Source organism: Poecilia formosa, unplaced genomic scaffold (genome assembly GCF_000485575.1).
Source record: "Poecilia formosa unplaced genomic scaffold, Poecilia_formosa-5.1.2 Scaffold19, whole genome shotgun sequence".
NCBI classification, from domain to species: domain Eukaryota; kingdom Metazoa; phylum Chordata; class Actinopteri; order Cyprinodontiformes; family Poeciliidae; genus Poecilia; species Poecilia formosa.
The window spans coordinates 813558-834075 of record NW_006799958.1 but is presented as its reverse complement, the minus strand read 5'-3'; the positions used below and the strand labels follow the sequence as shown (position 1 = coordinate 834075).

At 40.5% G+C, this 20518-nt stretch overlaps 1 protein-coding gene across 6 annotated transcripts in view; it reads right to left on the bottom strand.

Moving 5' to 3' along the window:
- Nucleotides 1-20518, bottom strand: part of dachd (dachshund d) — a 141907-nt gene that overhangs the window by 52248 nt on the left and 69141 nt on the right. For all 6 annotated transcript variants that reach the window (XM_007547170.2, XM_007547169.2, XM_007547168.2 and 3 more), the window contains exon 2: nucleotides 8571-8686. In XM_007547170.2, the coding sequence (XP_007547232.1) occupies nucleotides 8571-8686 (116 nt within the window). The remainder of the gene's footprint in view (nucleotides 1-8570; nucleotides 8687-20518) is intronic.

The window sequence follows — 20518 nt, the reverse complement described above, 5'->3', positions numbered from 1 at the left end:
TCGAGAGGAGACGCGAGTACAGGGTGGGAGAGGTGGGAATCGTACACGTGGCTCTAATAGATGCAAACACACAGTGGAAAAAACAAAACAAAAAAAAAAACATGCGAGCCGGAGCCTGGATGGCCTCTTTTCTCATCCGCAGCCCAGATGGTGAGAGTCACTCTGAGCCGCTGACATGGAGGTGCATATAATTTAAAGCCTTGTTTGCATCTTAAAATACATCAGTACCATATTGACGTACAGTATACATCATGTCAGCCTGGGCCCTCTCGTTTGCAATGGACCCTGGTTTGCTGTTCCATATGCATAAGCAAAGCAAGACGAAGGGGTTGGTGGTGGGGGGCTGGACGCCATCGCCTCATAAGAAGGTGATACTTCTTCACATAATGAATGTGGCCTCTGCCCAGCCTGAAGGTCAGCCTTCATTTGTGTATAATGGGCAAGAGTCAACTGTTTTCCAAATGAGACGTATGCAGAACAGACTGCCGAGTAAATATTGAAATCACCTCTGGGCTGTTTGTGTGATAAATTCCCCCCACAAATCAGGTGCCGCGCACGGGGGAGTGCCGCAGTGGAGCTCGCTGACGCTCTCTAACTTGTGAGGAGAAGAGCCACAGTTTATGGCGACACAGTCAGGCCTGTCCTCCGAGGTGGACCAGATAGACTGCAGGAGCCATCGGGAAATGAAGAAAAAGGGAAATGGGTGCATCTAGGAGAACCAAGGGTGTGGCGATACATCCAGTTCACAAAACAATAAGACGCTAACAATACTGGGCTCACAAGAACGAGATGAAATTCCGAGCGATATCTTTGGGAACTAACAATTCCTCTTATTAAATTGGTCTCTACACATAGCTATGCCGGAAAATCAGACATGTCCCTTGCAGATTTAGATGTGAAATCATTTTTATTCAACCAAACGGACACATAAAACGTAGCTCTTCTCTATACCCATTCTGACCACTCAAAGTGACGCTATACTGCCACATTCCCCCAATGGTGTGCAGAAACACAGAAACATTCGATCATTCAAGTAATCGTTTGCTTGCATGACAGCAATCAAACTATTTTGATGAATGCTTGACCAGCCTTTTGAAGGTTTTCACTTGTGTTTTGAAGATTTACGTTCAGTGACTACATGATGAGGTAATCAGATTAAAGTCAGGAGTTTAATCTGATTAATGTTTAATCTGAAGAAACAGTGGTCAAATGTAAAGATTATATTGAACCTAAATTGTCCAGGGTTATGGATAATTTTAAGCTTAACTATAAATTGTTAAAGCAATAAACCACTATTGTAAAGAATCTCAGATGACTGTAGAGTAGTCCAGCCCAGTTTTTAAGCTCGTCTTATGGAAAAAAGGTCCACAAAATTAGTGCCTAGAAATCATTAAAAATGCTCCCTTTTTCAATTTTCACAAATACAATAAAGGGTCTGTTATGTTATTCAGTGCAGAACAGAAATTGTGGAATATTCCTGCAGTTTAACCCTAATAAAACATACAGAAGCAATTGCCCACTTAAGAGACTGGGTGTTATTGCTTGAATGCTTTCTAGGTGTGTAAGATGAGCCGCTACACAATATTTGGTTGGAAGGAGCAAGCTGTTTTTTTTTGTTTTTTTTTTTAAATCTGTAATCAGTTTTTAATATTTCAGTTCAATCCAAAAATAAAAATGTTTGTCTGATTCTGAGGTGGCCCGAATGTCAAAACGTATCTTTGTGCTTTCACAGAAAGTGTAAAGGTCTCGTAGGAAGCAAAGAGTGTTTTCAAGAATCTCTGCTCAGTTTACAGTTTGGTCTGAGCATTTTAGATTTTGAACTAGAAGAAATCATACAGAGTTTGGACTGATTTTAAAAGAAACTTGTAAATGCCCTGTTAGCTTAGTGCTGACAGGTTAGCATAATGTTGTTAGCAGCTAGCGGCTAGTCAGTCAAGTTTTCTTGTACAACACATGTCAGCAACATAATACAGTAACCAAATAACTGCATTCTCACAATGCTAATAATTCATTTGTATCTTTTCTATCTTTTTTTTCCCCTGTCAATTCATTATTACTTCCTTTCTTACTTGCTGCTTGAGGCATGTGGGGCTCGTAATATCAGCTTAGACTCATTTCACCAGACAAAGTCAAATGTTGACGACAACCAAATAGCGATTCATAACGCAGACTTCACTTTGATGGGAAATATTGTACTGCGAGATGCTGTAGCACACCTAAAGGGAGGGTGTTGATCAAACGTGTAAATCAAAAGCCAATAAATTGATTCGTACTACTGTGAAATGAACTGGGTGATCACTTTTCCCCTTTTTCCACTTGTCATTCAGCCACAACCCTCGCCCTGCCTTTGACCGAGTGACACAATCCGTGAATGGAAATCTTTGTTTTAAGGATCGTTTCATTTCATCAGATCGATTGTCACATCCACATTATGTGGAGGTGGTGGGTGGGGGGGGGGGGCACGGCGGTGCCCACCAACAGGTCTATTAGCCACCAGAAGCCTGAACGTCAACAAGGCCAGTCCCGCCCGGTGCTAATCTGCATTCATTACTATGCAAACAAAACAATCCGGCATCATATATTCTTTCAAAGTCACCTTTAGATTCAGACACTTTTCTGATACCAGAGCACAGAGGAGGGAGAATCCTCCGGAGCGCAAAACAAACAGCACATCATGTAGAGAGAGCCACACCAAAAAAAAAAAAAAAAAAGGTTTCAAACAAACAAAGAATAGCATGGCACTGTCACATGGGGAGCACAAAACAGCAAATAAGGGAGACAAGGTCTGATGGTAGCCCTTGGAGCAGCTGTCATATTAAATAATAATGAAGGATCTATTAATATGCAAAGGAAGCAGCAGCCGACTGGCTTAACGCTGTCATGCCTCTGCATATTGTCAGGATCTTCATCATTAATTAACATGCTAGCTGCCCCATACCTGCGCCAATGTCAGAACATTCTTACAACAAACACCCCAATGCCTGTGCCCTCCGCAACTAACTCGGATAATTAAATTAAAATCAGATTAACTTCATGTCGGTTCCCCCACAAAAAAAAAAAAAGAAAAACAACTTTCTCTAACACTTGATAAAAATAATAACAACCAAAGCTTATCTGTTGAGTTTCCACTGTTAAAGTAAAAAAAAAAGAAAAAAAAAAAAACTATGGAAACGGGATTTATTTATCGGGGCATAAAAAGGAATTGAGACACTCTGTGTCAACGAGCACGGCCGCCTAATTTTATGCATGGACTGGCGAAGGCGATGACAAACCGGGGACGGGAACGACGGCGCTCTTAGGTACACTAAACCACTTGAACTGTGCGATCCGCATCATGATGAATTTAGTATCAATTACAGGGTGGGCTAACCTTACGACAGGCGGCAGGACTGAAAGAGGAGGGGCAGCGACACAAAGAAGTGACAGTAAATTACCTGCTGCACGCTGGAAACTATTTTAAACCTGATCGGAGCGCCGGCGGATTATGATCCGCTCAGCAGCTCAAAGTGACATGCTAATTGTGCGCTGGGAACGTATAAATATTAGAATGTGGCTCATCTTACGACAGTAGCTCTCTGTACTCGGTAAAAAGCAATAGAGAACATTTAATGGTATTGCTTTAGTAAGGTACAGTTTCATATTTTCAAACACATTTTAGTACCAGATATAGATAACTTGAGTAAATACAAAAGATGGATAAATTCAGTTTTCCCATAGATAGATAAATTCAGTTTTCCCATCATGCTTTCCTTTGCTATCAAGTGTTTGCGATGACTTGCAGTGAGTCTTGCACATCAGAGTGGAAAAATTTGTCATTGGAGACTTATTTCAGTTGAGTCACTCTGGGAGGCAGGTGAGGATGATTTATCTACTTAAGGTCACTCTACAATATCTAATTGGGATTTATGTCTGGACTTTGACTAGGCCACTACAGGCCTTAATTTTGCTTCTTTTTAAAAAAAAAAAAAATTCTCTCTGTTGGTGTCTGGAGTCCTCTAGCCTCAGAAATGGCTTTACAACCCCTTTTCCAAACTGACAGATGTCCATTGGATGTTTTAGCCCACTTCATGTTGTGAGACAGGTGCTCTTAAGGTGTGTTTTTTTTAACTATGCATGACAAAATCAGATCTAGATATAGATAGGCCTGATTAGTTAGACCCCATCCCCCCAAAAAATGTTGATTACAGTTAATTCATAGTTGAACAAGGATGGGAGTTTAGTTTTTCACATACGGTCAGATTGGTTTAGGTAGATTTTTTTTTTAAAACCAAAAAAAAAAACAGTGTAAAAAAAACACATGTGTGAAAACTCGGGTGTGTCTCCCGTCTAAAAAACACTCTCATAAAAGCACAAAAAAAAGAAAAAAACAAGAAAAATCCAAAAGAGAAAAAACAATTATTATTCTTTTTAACAGGACATTGTAGGTGACATTCATTTCTCTAATGGTAAATGCAGTGCTCTTGCCTTATTCAAAAGGCTGAAGCCATATCTGGGACATAAATGAATTACACTGAAGTTGCTGCTTAAGTAGAGGCCAGAGTGTGAGTGGAACCACATCCACCCTCCCTCTTCACTCAAAAGGAGATGTCATCTCAGTGTGGTGTCAGTCCACAGGAAATAATCCGATTTGGGGGGTGTAAGCGGGGGGCGGAGGGGGGCAATCTGCCTGTAATGCATCAGCAACTGGAAAGGCTCCAGCGCACCCTCCTCGCCGCCCCCAAACCCTGTGGGCCACGAGCGCGAGCGTTGGAGGGCTCGCGGCGTGTGCGAGTCGCGTGGTTTTGCAAACATGCGAAAGTGCTCCTTTAAGTGGAGATCCAAAGAAAATGAAGCTGGTGTCAAGGACGGAGATACATATGTTAGCAATATGCTGCACATCGCCTCTCGTAGATCCAGTCGACATATTTCAGCGGCTCGCGCGTTGATGCTAATCCGGTGTGATTTGAATAAGTGTCCGACGCTTGGCCACGTTTCAGAGAAAGTTATCTTCAAACAGTCTGCATGGAGTAATCTCAGCAAATTAAGCACTATTACTTGAACGGCTTTTATGAATCAAGTCATAAAGTAAAACCTTTTGCTTTATTTGAGCTACGTTCAGGCGCGTGCCGATGACGATTAGCTCGAAAAGCACACCGACTGTATGTGCTGGTTTTTGATCCGCCTTTCTTTCTATGCGACAGGGAAGAACTTACATTTATCTGTGAGTCAGACTGAATAATGCACATTATCTTTGTGTTGTTATAGAGTCTTGAACAATCGCCAATGCTTCGGTCTACATTTCATTTCTATGTATGGACGCAAACACAGAAAAGATAAAAAAAATAAATGTGACACAGGACTAGAGTGCAACTACGCCAGCAGCCACATTTATTGGCACTATTGTCTTCCCTTTTTCTGCTCTTGGAGATACAGCCAATGAGTGACAGAGAAAATTAAACGTGCTTCTGGATTGGCTGCTTTGCCAATTCCACCCAATAGGGTATGGTGCTAGTTGCCTGGGTGCTAGTTAGCCAAGATGTGATAAGAAAACTTTACTTTCCATTGAAAGAGCCATGGATAGATGCATCTGCAAATACTAAACCAACAATTGGTATTCCACTGTATTTCTAATGACAGGATTTTCCCCCTGCTGGATAAACACACTCATATCAAAGGTTGTTTTGTTCTCAAATGTTCTAAGTGAGATTACGTTCCTCCAACAAAAGACAAATCTATTCTCAAGCTGTTCGTATACCTTCGGGTTTCCATAAGCATGAACGGAGCTGTGTTTACGATACTCTCTTGTTATCGTGAGTGAAAACATTTGGACGCAACATGATAACCAACGACTACTTACAATATGCTACGTGCCAGTCACTTTCTCTGAAGCTTATTGTCTCAATGTATAGATAAACAAAAGTTTATCTTAAAAACCTGGAACTTCTTAGGAGCGTTTGATAGCATCATCAGAAACAATACGTTTTTTTTATTTGTTTTTTTTTTTTTTTTTATTCATTAAAAACGATTAAAAAGTGCTGGGAAATTTCTGTCACACCCCAGCAGGGAAGCGTCAGGGAAGTTATGAGAAGAACCTCAGTTACTTCATCTGTGCCCCCTGAATACCCCGACAAAATGTCAAGATCACAGAGTCCCTCTGGACCTAAAGGGGAAGATATCAAAAGGCTCCTTTTGTTGCTTCATGTTCTACTAAATAACCCGTCTTTCTCATCACTGTCCGTCTGTCTGTCTCGTGTTTTTTTTTTTGCTTCGGCCTTTAAGTTCCCCTTTCATTGTGCGGGCCACCTCACCCCGCTCTCTAAGTTCAAAGCCGCAGCCACGGCTGTGAGAGTTTGCTGTATTTGAACACATGGATTAGCTGCAGCTTATTATTTGCCCTACAGATGCTTTCGCCACACCGGAGACCAACGGAAAAAGTATCTCCCGACAAAGCTGTTATTGCGAATGCAAATCTGTTAGCGAAAGGTTATCTGGAATAAATAAATAAAAAAGAAAAAAAGAAAACTCTGCTCCGGTGGTTTGATCTGCCACAGTTTTCTACTTGGCTAAAACGCACAGCATGTGCCGCACACCAAGACGGTACAGCAAAAGTTGCCTTGGACAGCACAGTATCATTAAAGACATACCAGGAAGGACAGGAAAATATGCAAATCAGAGCACTTAGAGCCACCGACATCAAAGCGCCCACAAACGAAGCCAGCCACAAATAGAACAAAAGCATTAGTTGCAATAAGACTTGGCCTCGGGGCGAAGCTGGGGCACAAACGCTTGTTGTTGATTCTTGTGGCGATAAGGCTTGCTTTAGCATCACCACTGCCTATGTACATATACCAGTGGAGTGGATTTAATCGCACTAATTAGAATGCACTCAAGGCAAAATGCAACATCTACTGGAATAATCTGAGAGAAAAGATCTCCAGTCCAATTTATTCTCCTGCTCTTGGTTTCCGGAGGGGAGGGTTGAGCGGAGGATCTGTTTTTGGTAAAGCGAGTGAGCGGCTGGTGTCTGGTGGTTGGGTGCATGTGTCACTTTGGACTGGTTGCCATTTCGAGGACAAGCTGCAGGGAGGCCACTCATAGGGAGGCAGTATGTGTGTGTGTGTGTGTGTGTGTGTGTAATAAAAAAGAAAGAGAACGAGAAGTCACCCAGATAGAGAGAATAAGAGCCTTAGCAACAGGAGCATACAGCTGGATATGGTGCTGGTTAGCAGTATGAGGGTTTCAATAAGCTCTGGTTTCAAATCCACTAAAATTATCCATAATGTTTTTCCTACAATTTAAAGTCATTTAAGCGAAATGAGCTTGGGTGTTCTTGCTTTAACAATTCAGCACAGAATTGCTGGTGCCTCCCCGCTGACACCGTTTGTCAGCTGGCTGAAAGGAGCTTCCAATGACTTTTTTTCCTCCAGCTTGAACAAATTTGAAAGTACGGAAGTGGCAAGCAGGACACTACAGGACGACCACTGAAGCAGAAAACCTGACTAATTAAATTTCCTCATATAGGCTTGTGTTCATCTATGTGGAGCAGATTTTTTTTATGGAGCAAACACATTTGCTTGGAAACTACTACCCAATTTAGCACGTCTTTATTCAAAGTCTATGAATAAAAACCAAAATGTTAAAAAAAAATAAAATAAAATGCTACATATATGGGCAATGAGCATCAAGGCATTAAAAGGTTTTAAAAAATGTTTCCAAACTACAGAGAAAGTGACCAGAGTCTCTTTTTTTAATGCTGCATAGATTGAGACCCACATGTTGCTGTGCACTGCCACTCAGCTGGCTGAAAGAAGGCAACTGCGCCTTTCATTTGCTCATGAGAGACGTTAGAACTGTTTCTGATAACAGAAATCAATCACATCTTGTTATATTTTTTAGCTTATATATATATTTTTTTCTTGTAAACAGAATGACACTGCGATTCCGTGCTATTTTTAACCCAAGATGCCACGAGAATATCATCATATTTTAACACTACCTGACTACAAAGCTGCAAACGAAGCAGATATCCTGACTAATTACCCAGCTAATATCAACTCAGTATATTCTCTGTTTGGTAGTGGTAGCGCTTAAGGTGTCATTTTCTGCACAATAAGCATTTGATAACTACAAAATGTTGTGCTGTTTTTTTTTTTTTTTCCCAAAAGTTTTGCAAAAGATATACGAATCAAAATAAAAATAGCATCAAATATGATGCCAAAAGGCTGCATGGTGGTCCAGTTGTTAGCACTGAAACCTCGCAGTAAGTAGATCCTTGGTTTGAATCCCAGCTGGAGGCCTTTCTGCATGGAGTTCGAATATAATATAGGTTATGACCACTAAAATAGCACTTAGGAGTCCGTATGTGTGCTGATTATACCACATAATCAATACTTTGGGTTATTCTTTGCAGCAAAAAACAGGCATGAGTAGAATAACTGCTGTTTTTCGAATATAAATAAAAGCAATTGCATCGTGTTTTCTGCTCAGTTTTTGTTCAAGCGGCATAGGGTTCTGATTTCGAAACAGCGGTGTTTTAACTCCGAGTCATAATACCGGCCCGCATGTGGGAGCAGCAGAGATCCGAACCGTACCTGTGGGAGGGATCATGCCAGGGGACATGAGTCCAGGCACCGAGTGGGGCATGATGTGGGGGTTCTCCGGCGACGTCACGCTCTGGGTCCTCTTCGGAGGCCGTCCGGGTCTGGAGCTGCAGACAGAGGAGAGAAAAGTTCGACTTGTGAGACGAGGGGGCGGGGGAGGGCAGCAGAAGAGGTGGTGGGGGTGGGGGTGGTGGTGCTAGTGTTAACATTTGCAGCTTACCAGAATGCAATTCCATTCCAAAGAGCTAACATGTACTGTAAATAAATTTCTTTTCAAGGACAGTTGCTTTCTGCAGCTCGACATAATAGACTTCCATAACTAATTAGATTACACGCTGAATTCATTTCCTTTATTGAAGATCAACCACTTTTTGATGCATAATTCATAACCTGCACCTCGTTACCTGTTCCCCCGTATTAATATCCCCACACTATTTGAATTGCCTCGTTTGCATATGCTAAAATCCAGCGCTCGGCCCTCGGCCTGGAAATTACATGTTAACTTGTTATAATTATTGCAGTCAGGCCACTATTGATTTATGAGACTTTTAAAAACCAAATATGTGTAGTTCTGGTAATGAATGATATTTTAAGGTTCTTCAGGAAATTAAAAGGCAATGGCTGCCTTAGGAAATGTTCTGCTTGCTTGATTTAATGCGTGCCTTAGCTGGAAGGTGGTGTGACAGAGTGATTCAGACCTGTTGGACGGTTCTGATGGGGGAGTTTTATTACACCAAACGAGGGGCACAGATCCAGCCATGATAAATGACTGTGCCACCTCGCTGTGGAGAAGAAAAAGGCCTTCAAAGCAGATACACCCTTGACTTTCTTCACATCTTACTCATTCACTTATTAATACAGCTTCGAGTTTCAATCAATACCTACTTTGCAGGCTTATAGTTGCAAAGAAAAGCCTACAGGGTAAAGGAAAAAAAAAAAAAAAAAAACCACACACACACACACACACACAACGGGGCCATGTGAGGGACCGAGATCCTGTAGAGGCATATTCTTTATGAAGCACTGGCTGTGCGTCTCAGCTGAAGATGAATTATGGTGACTTGACACAGGTGACATATTGGCTTCATACATTATTTCGCATAGTAGTCCATTTCAAGCTTTTGTGAAATACAAAGTTCCGTCTTAAATGACTTGAGTCTATCTTTAAAACACAATATGATCTCTGTAGCGTGCTGTAAATAGCCAAAGTGGTCAAACAAGACGACGAGGGGATTTTGTTTTGTTTTTATCTAGCCAAGCAAACATGTGAATTTCAACTTTTACATGCCAGAACTATACATTTGATTTTCTTCAATTGTAAAAAAAAAAGATTTTACTTGGCTAGGATTTTGTTTTTTAAGTGAAATGATGCATCAAATGCAGGGGTCTTCAAAGTGCAACCAAGGTGCCTTTTTTTTTTTTTTTTTGTGACTCTCCAGTGAAGTCCCAAAAATGCTAAAAAATGATTAGTGCAAAATTATTACAAAAAAAATTAAGATCTCCTTTTAATGGAAAATGTCAGCCACCACACACAAACAGGTATTTGTCTCAAATTAGCCAGGCTTTTAGCTTTCTCTTTCATTTCACGATTAACAGAACCACGTCAATCCAGCAACCGGGATGAACCCATAATTCATCCTCAGCTAATGCAACTACTTACAAATCTGCTTTTAATTAATTTACTACACTTGCCTAAAAGTAGCAACCGTCATCAACGAAACTGACCAAAATCCTGTCCTTACTGATGAAAATAGACAATTTCTTCTTCTTCTAGTTTTTTTATTTTTATTTTTTATCTAAGCCCATAAGAATTGCAAACGGCCTATGTGTTAGTTGGGCCAACATGCAAAATTAATTATTCCTTTATTAAAATGTTTAATTTGTAGAGTTTCTGTTGAGTTCATTTGCTGTGTCCTTCAGCCACCACAAGGGTGGGCTGAGTCCTCAGCAGCCCCTCGTCCCATGCTAACGCAACTATTTACATGTTTTGTGGCTTATCTGTCCAGTGACCATTGCTGGAAACTTTAACAGATCTGCTCTGATAATCACCGACCCAGCAGATGTGTCCGTCTGTCAGAGTTGCTCCTCCGCCCTCCCCTCTTTTTATTTATAGACCTTCCAAAAGTCGAACTCAAATCACACCCCTCCCCAATCAAAGAAATACAAGTTGGGTTTTCCAGTCCAACAAAAACGAGCTCCTCTTATCTAACTGTAAAGTGTTATTCCAGACTTTATCGGCCAGTACAATATATGAGGCTGTTTGTGTTACAGTACATTTCCCTACATTTCCCAAAGGCGGTATCTGAAGACAGACGCAGTGGCTTTAGCAGCAGCCTTAGTGGTTGAATTTATTCAGCCATGTCTTGTGAGGTTTATTTACCTCACCAGTGCTAATAGAGTGCACTCACGCTGTCTGTCTGAATATGCTGACTCTTTCATATACACGCCGGCTCTGGAGGTTTTAGGGCTAAAAGCAGACTTTCACCCAACTGTGTCCCCCTTTTGGAGGGGAAACACAAGAGACAGAAAGAAGTATCAAGAGGGGGAGCGAATGACAGTAAAAAGGGAGGAGGGCAGCTGGGGAGGGCAAAAGGGAGGAGAAGGGGAGAAAGAAAAATGAGCAGTCGTTCACCCTGCGAAGGCCTGGAAACGGTATTCCTATTCCTATAGAAGCACCTCTTTGATCTTATGAGAGGGCAAAATCGCAGACAGTTTTGCTGTCATCACTTTCACTTGTACTCTGCCTGAATTATTTATAAAAGAACTCAATAGAGGGTATAGGAGGGACAAAACTCTTTTTCACTAACAATACTAAAAGCAAAAAAAAAGAAAAAGAAAAACGCTCTCAAATGGCCAAAAAGAAATGTCACATCAACCTTAGATCATGTCAAAGCTCCGTCACAAAGCCCTGGTTAAGTACACCTAATGTTTAGATAGTCTGCCAGAGAATATGTCCGTGTGTTTAAAGGGGGATAGCATTTCAACCACTCTCTCCAAACAAATAACACTGGCCGGCCATGAAAAGCAATACAGAAACTGAAACGCTTTGAACTGAGGAACCTCCGAGCAACAGGAAGGGCTCTCAGGAATAATATCACTGTCTCCTTTCCTTACGGCTGAGTGGGCGTCTGTATTTGCAGAAATAGCAAACAATTTGTTGAAGAAGGGGGGCAGAATAATACTCACTGATTTGTTTAATATTTCGATCTTCCAGTCTCACAGTTCTGTGCGATGCTCCTTAACGTGTTTTTGACAATAAAAGGTAGGAGGACATTTGAATATGTCTTATTTATGTATGTGTTCCTTTTTTTAGCTGTGACAAACTTCTGATCTAATGTGTGAGTCTGGTGCTAGTTTGCTTTGCTTTAGATTATAAATCTGCTCAAGAAAAATCCCATACGGTATTCTTCAAGGCTCCATACTCAGGTCACTTTTATTCTATATTTACATGCTCACTCAAGTTCAGGGTAATATCTTAAAATACATATGCCAATGAGACTAAACTTTATATCTACAGTATATAAATTGGGGTCAACATACGACCACAGTCCTTTCTAGCTGCAAAATCAGTGTTTCCAAAGTAAATGAATGGAAGGGGACACATTTTTTGCCAGATAAAAGCATATAAAACGGTTGTGATTAGAGGTTAGAGAAAAGGGACGAACTACACTTAATGAAGCTAAAAAAAAAATATACTAGATAGCATGATGAAAACCAAATATACCTTCTGTTCTATTCAACATTCTTTTAAAAATAGGAGAATTTGGGCACTGCTAACTCTTTAAAACCGAGAAACTAGCATGTGCTTCTAAAATGCTGCTGCCAGAGTCCTGACCAAGATCAGGATCACACCAGTCCTTATCGTTCTGGACTGGCTTCCTGTTGGTGAAACGATAGGTATTTCAATCTTATTAATAGTCTGTAAGGAACTGAATTATAATGGGCTTAAATACAAATCAGAGTTGCTTCACTCACAAGTGAGCTATTCTGTCAAAGTTCTCAACAGCAAAGCAAAATCAGCGTGGGCATTTAGCATTTATGCTCCCCAGCGCTGGAGCCCTACCCCAACCCCTGCAAAAAAACAACTTAGATGTGAAGAAACTTTTGGCGCTAATAAACCAGGAGTAAAATCCTTACAGCTTCATGAAGTCACATAATTTTATCAGCTAATATTTGTTTTATTTTAGCTATTTCTCTAAAACGAATGCCTAAACGCTACTGTTATTCTTTGAATGTCTTGAATGTATTTTTGTTCTTTTTTCTGTGAAACAGTACATTAACTCACATGTTAATTGTACTAAAAAAAAATACAGCAGCCTTGCTTTAGGCTGCCTTAAATCACGCAATTCACTGTCCAAAAACACCACAACTAGAGCTACGCAAGCTAACGCCTGAAGAGATGGTGGACAGTGGGAGCCATCCAGGCTAATGTGCTGGGGTCCAGAGAGGAACTCAACCTGGCCTAAAACAAAACAGCCAGGCTATTTATCAAGCAGCAGATGCTGATTCCTTAAATAGCCTGGCACAGAAACTGCTCCAAACTAGGCCATTATTGCAGAAAAAAGATAGCACAACTGGATTTATCACTGGGATTTTGGTTCATTTCCTATTAGATGCTTTATTTTCTAATCTTTTTAGCTCGTTTTAAAACGTTTCACCAAAAGAAAAAAAGAAAGAAAAAGAAACTGTCTATATTTCACTTTGGGCTTGTTCAGACAATAATATTTCTGTTCCGGGGGATCAGTCATGGAAGAATTTCATTTCATCTTTTATTTATATTTGTACTAAAGACATTTGGGCCCCTCATATCTCTGGCTTCAATTAGGGAAACAAAATAGGCCCCCGCCAGCTTTGTGCCGGGGCCACAAATATGTTACACATCCATTCTCTGCCTTTCTTGTTTTGCTGCTATGGTGAAAAGAAAATAGCGGTGAACTTTCCCTGAACCAGACTTCCTTTAATGGGCCCGGCCGTGTGTTGACCCAGCAGAGTCGGCTGGAACCTGATACTATCCAGCTCACTACGCCCGCACGGGCAATCAGATTACACGGGGCCCAACAATACACTCCACACGAGTCCAATTTCAAGCGCCACAATGCAATAAAAGTGCAATAATTGAATTCACGTTCTCGCCCCCGTTTACAGGAAGCCGACACAATGCGATGGGCATAACAAGAGAGGGCGATAACGCATTAGACATCGGGATAGTTCTGATCTCGCGGCGGGATTCTGATGACTCACTTTCAGTCGTCTTTTTTGTTGTTTTTTATTTCTTTTTTCCCCGACGACGGAAGTAGCGACTGAGCTCTTATTACCCAGAACGCTGTTAATGCAGTGATTATGATCTGTTATAAATCAATTGAAACCACAAAAGTAATGTTAAGCCCAAGTGAGCACACTCCCTTAGTGGATTTGGTTACACAGAAAGAAAGAGGGGGAAGAAAAAAAAGTCATCTGCTCTTCCCATCTTGGGATATCTTCAGGAATTCAGCCTGATAATGTCCTCTGTGGCTCCGGCTTGCGGAGAAAGAGCATAATATTATTTCCCGGTGGTTATGATTGAGCCATTAACCTTTTATCTCAGTCTTTTGTTTGACGTTTCTAAAAAGGTAAGGATGGAGATATTTATTCCATTTCCGCCCAGCTGGCCAAAACAAGCGGGTGAATCATTCGTCTGGGGCGTGGGTAAACAAAGGGCCTCCTTAGGTCTCTGCCAATCAGGCCTTATAAAATATTAACCCAATGTCATTGCCCTTTTAAAAATCTCTCACCTAGAATTCCCTAATTGTTCCCTTTTTCTTTATCTCTGCGGTGCAGAGAGTAAATAAATTAACAAAATAGCTTTTAACGCCCCGGGTAACCTTTTAACTGAAGGATTATCTGGGGTTTATTTTTCATTTCTCTCACCGCGATAGCCGAGCATGCCCCATTGATTGGTTTGCTGGGGTGGTGACCAGCCATGAAAACAAGGTCTTATTGATAAAACAAAGCAGCTTCTTACCTTTTAAGTGCCAGGTCAGGCAGAATTTCAGCTACCCCCCCACATATCCCCATGCCTCCCTCCACGCCACCACCTCCCCTCCTTGCACCTTCCAAGACCATCAGGGGTCTGAATATGCTGAGCTGATGGGTTTCTTCTTATTCTTCTTCTTTTTTTTTTTTTTTTGCTCCAATCAAATAGTTTAAAAATATGCACACATCTCCCCCAAGAGGTTAACTATGTTTGTTGAAAGATGAGGATAACATGTCTGTGGTGTTTTCCTGCAAATTTTAAATCCCAACAGGTATGATAAGAGCTTTGATTGAAAGGAGGAGATGAAATGCTTTAATTCTAAGAGCAGAGGAAAAATAAAATAATTAAAGGAGTTGGCAAGTAAAATTAATCATGTACAAGCTTTAATCCAAAAATAGATTTGAACTAGAATGGCAAGGAAGGGGGGATGGGGGGGATGAATAAATACAATTTTCCTGATGTGAATTTATGATGATAACATATATGTCCAATTAATTATTATCTGATTAGCATGTGCTCTTTGCTCTCTGGTTCCCAACATCATCAGCCGCAGTAAGCTCAGGTATGGGAGATATATTAATGATGGCTATGCAAGCTAGGCGATTCCTATTGCTTCTTTAGATTAATTTATTACGATTTTTTTTCTTTTAGTTAATTGTTGTTTTTGCAATATTTTGAAAATAAAAAGTCAGTGGACATAAAAAATGCCAAAAATGTTTCTCACACCAGCAAATAGCTCTATGAACACAACTTTTCCCAGTGAAAATGTAACTATTACTTATTACTATGGATCCTGAATAGAAGAGCAATTGCTTTCCACACTCTATCAATGTTTGAGACTCTTATTTTGAAATTATAAAGGAAGTAGCTCTTTAGTTGTGTGTTGACTGAGCCAAATACTGAACAAAGCTCATTGGGCTGACTGAAAGCAACTGCTTTGATTCGGGTAACTTCAAACCTCCACCTGTGTGAGTATTTGCAGTTTTGATCAAACATCTGTGCATAGATGAAAAGTTGAGACACCTACGAAAAATGTTTATAGCCACTTATTTTGTTAGTTCAAACACCAAATATGCCTCATTATGCATTCAGATGCACTACTGCAGACGCTAACATCCACCATCTTCCTTATCGCTGCTAGTGGGGTTGCAGCCAATCAGTGCCAAGAAAAATGAATGGAACACTGGGATTGGCTGATTTGGAAACTCCAGCCAATACTATGTCAAGTAGCATTGTGCTAATGTATTTCAGCTTTGTATGTACCTTACCTATGTTGTACAAAAATGTCTGCATGTCTGCAAATACAAAACCGCATTAACAAGATTTGAGCATTTTTAGAATCGTTTGTCCATATTTAAGAAAAATACTTTACCAACATATAAAATTGATTATAAAGTCAAGTATGTGGGTGGGAAAGGGATTGTTTATGGTACAAAAAGAATGTAGGAAAGAACAAAATGACCCTATGTAAACATGAAATGAGTGTTATGGGTGTTACAAAACCACAGAAGAAGCCCTGAGTACTTTGAAACGGTGAGGAACGTTTTTACTACTCAGTAAACAAACATTGCTTAACACCCAAAACAAATAATTGTAGAGCTAGAATCTCAGTCAGGTCTTTCTGATGCGATTTTGGTGCAAAACAAATAGCATCAACCAGTTAGTAAAATATGACACGTTCAAGTCCCCTAATGTGTGACACCAAGCGGCCTAGTACTTTAAAGACAGGTAAAATCTAAACTGAATTTGTATTACTATTATTATTACTATTATTTATTTATTTGAAATGTCTTTATTAAAAGACACATTTCAGAAGTATGAAACCTTTAACTTCCTTGTAAAACCATAGATGAGTTAGTTTGTTTTTTTTTTCTGGGGGGGGGGGGGGGACATTAGGGTTACCGTTGACTGAAACTATTATATGTTGCGTGCTCGAACCAGCACTGGAATATTGTTCAACCATTACGGATTCCTAAAAATGGAGTTTACGTCGTGAGAAACCTTAATCATATTTTGTGAAAAGAAAAAAAAAAATGCTCCTAGCTATGTTTCCATCAACACAGTTTCATGTTTCACCTAATACAGTTCTACAAAACAAATGTACCGATAAGCTCGAAAGTGAGGGAAGTTGTACGTTAAACGTTATCTACTGCTGTGTCCTGCATGTGTGTTTTCATTTTGTTCTTTTTAGATTTACTGTCAGTCAAAAATTATAAATGACATTTATTTTTATCTTTTTCCAATGATTTACAAACCAAAGCAACTGATCGATCATTAAAAGAAGAGCCTACTTCATTATAAAAGTAATTATTGGCCGACTTGGCTGTGTGACAGTTTGCAATAGTTTGACAAAACAGCGTCGGGACAGAAGAGCAGAGTGTACGTTGCCTTCACTCGAAAAAGAGGGTGAAAAAAGATGATTTATATTTCCTGCTGACCTTGGCAGTCTATTCGTTGTGACGATCATAATCTCAGAGTCACAGTGTGATACATGAGAATGAATTCACTCATCCATCTTTTTCATGCATCCATCTATCCTTTCCCTGATCTTGTATCTGTATTTGCATTGAACCTATTCTTGGATTATCTCAATCAGTTTTCCCCCCTCGCACCTGTCAGACACTGCCTCGCACAGGTAGCCACAGTCCGCTTATCTGATCTAGATAGCTGGATTACAGCGAGTTGGTGAGTGCGGCGGGGAGGGGGAGAAAAGAAAAACACACTTTTATTTATTAGAGTTAGGCAACAGCTGCATCCGCCTACAAACCGGGGGAACCTTTGTTGCGGAACAATATATCACAGATCAAATGGTGTGAAATCAAAGGAGGGAGAGAGTTAGCATCAATCCGCCACTAAAACCCCCCTTTTAAACTGCTGTCTGTTCTCTGATCCCTGGGTGGACTAATGTGCAGGGTTGGGATCAGCAGCAGTCAAGAGAGAGTGGGTGCCTTCCTGGTGCCTTTGTCTGGCCTCGGCGGCGATTAGAGCCATGCTGGGTCACGCCATCGCCGCGCCTGACGGGGCGCAGGAGCCGGCTGCACTGCCTGCACGTTGGCCTTGCTAAAGGACAGCGCTCAGGGTTCTTATACGTGATGAGAAAGTGTGGATCTTTACATCTTTGTCCAGATGTGGATGAAGGTGGAAAAAGAAAACTGAGCATAGAAAAAAAAAAATTCAGACTTTGTACTTTATTTTCCATACATTCTATATCATATTTTATCTATTTGTTAATCAATTTGTCATTCCATCAATCTAACTTTTTCCATCCATCTTTCAATCTATTCCTGTTTAGAATCTAACCATTCATCCTTTGCATATCAGCTTCCATCCATCCACGCATCCATCCTTCCAATGTTTGTCTGAGATCTGTCCATCTATCCACCCATCTATTTCCCCATCCATTATTTGTCCAACATCTATCCATATCCTACAATATTTGATTTTAGCAGGTTCAACAATGAAAGTCTGACCAGTGTAAAAGCATGTGCTATACATTTGTAGTAGGTGTAGTTATACCTTGACAAAAGGGACCAGAATTTACTTCTGCATAATGGCGGAAGTGGAACTTGATAAATGTTTATGAACCCTGGATAAAAAAACCCCTCCTACCAGGAATCGTGTCCTGTAATCGCGTTCTATTAGATATTTGAAGCCTCTCAGGTGTGAAATAGAATATTGGAGCGATCTAAAGCACGATAAACTGCCGATTATTCCCGTGCATCATTAATGTTAAAAGCTGATTCCATAATTGTACGTCCCATAACTACAGAGTCTCAGATTGTTCAGTATCACATCAACAGACTCTGATAATGAGTAAGCAGCCTTCCTACAACGTGGCGCCTGATGAGGAAAGCCTAATTGGTTGACTTTTCCATGCCTAATGGATGATTCTCTTAATTAAAAAGATACTGTACCAAATGTTAGAAATCAGATAGCGCTTAAAGTAAATGCGCTTAATCAAATGTACGAGAATGAACAGTTCCAGGAAAGCCTAAACGAGATTGGTCGATATGATTTTCGTGCCAGTATTTATTAATTGCGAGAGCCTTTGGTTAGAAAAAAAAAGAAAAAAAAACAGAGCGGGGTCTTATCTTCAAACTGCGAGGGGAAAATTTCATCTAAACGCTCGCGCTGATCTCTCTCTTTTTTTTTCATGAACTGCGATGCATATGAAACAAGTCTTCAAAACAAGGCTTTAAAAAACTTACCCAGTCAGGGTGCCTTTGAGGATATTTAATTAAAATCTAATCCTGCATTCATTAAGGCTCACATAAATTAAGCTGTCATTCATAAGATTTATGGATTCTCATTTGCATATTGCATACAATTCATCAATTACTCAAGTATGAAAGGAGCGCATTTCCCTTGGAGCTGCCTGCTAGCCTGCCAACATTTGAAATGAGAGAAAGAGCACAACTGTCAGGCATTCACTGCAAACTTTTCCCCACAATGTCTGTGCACTGATTAATCTCATTTCCTAGGCATCCCTTACAAGATTGTACACAGTCCAGCTGCACTTTTCAATTATTTCTCCTGTCCTCCCAACTAACTTTGAAAGCAGGACGGGCTAAACGTGCACTGGGGCTACTTTAGTCTTTATGTATATAACATGTCCTTTTTTCGCCGGGGTAATCATAAATTACAGATGGGGGGGGAAGGAGAGGGCGGGTGTTTTAGAGATCCTAATGGAAGAGAACTGTAGTAATTCTATTGCAAATCCCATCAGGCAAATATTCTGCATCCTATAATAGCATATTTCCTGTCACATTTAGCGAAGAATACCTCCAGCAGGCGTTCTGACAGAGCGAGAAGGCAGAAAAAAAAAAGAAAAAAGAGACGAGATGGGGGCAGAGGGTGGTTGGGTGACAGTGGGCAAGAAGAAAACAAAAGAGAGGGGGAGAATCTTAGAGGTAAAAAACAGATAAAAGAAAAAAACTCCCTCTTTGGACATGAGGCTATGGGAAACCCAGTGTGGAGTAAGTGCTTAAACCAAGCGGTGCGTGAAAGCATCCGAGATAAAAGGTCAGGCGAAAAAACAAACAGACCACTCGCGAGGACGAATGGAATTAATTGACTCATTAATATGCATGGCTAATAAAGCCCAAAATCCTAAAACAAAAATCATTGTCAACCATTCCCTTTTAATGGCTCTTATTTTCAGCTTGAGAAGAGCCGGTCTACAGGGTGTATCAATCTTAGGAGGGGTGGGGTTCCTCCGGCAAAACAGGCTTCGGGGGGCAACCTCCGTGTTGTGCGCTCATGTCCTCCCCGGCAGACAAAGGCAGAGTTGTTCTGGTGGAGGGATTAATTGAGAATTAATCCCGCTTTCTGGCAGTGGAACAGACCGGCAGTTAGGAGTGAAAGTCATCCTGAAGGGTAGTTAATTGGTTCCCCCCATCGCAAAAGCTTTGGAGAACAGAAATCAAGCTGCAGTTTTCATTAATCCTCCCTATTGTTTTGAGAAATTGTTGTAGAGAGTGACTTCAGATGGAGTCAACAGTTAAGGCTTTTAATTTGCTTTTAATTCTGCCAGCGGGGCGACAATTAACAAACCCCAAAGAACAATAGCTTGGAAAATTATGCGTTCGATTGACTCTAAATGACTCTGGAATCAAAAACCGATAAGCAATTATTATACTGTACTCTACAAACGGTAAGTACCTCAAACATGCCTGAACCACTGGTTGTCTCGGTTCCTCTCCCTTCATCTCTCCACAGGTGCTTAACAAAACTATACCTCTTTCCTTATTTGTCACATGCCAACCGAAAACTTCAGTGTATTTTAATGGGATTTAGATGGATTAACCAGGACAAAGTAGATAATGAATACATGGTTTTCTTTCGTTGACACATAAAAAGCATAAGAAATTATTTGTTTTCAGCCCCGTTTACTCTGAGACCTTAAATATAGTGAAAAATTCAGCAC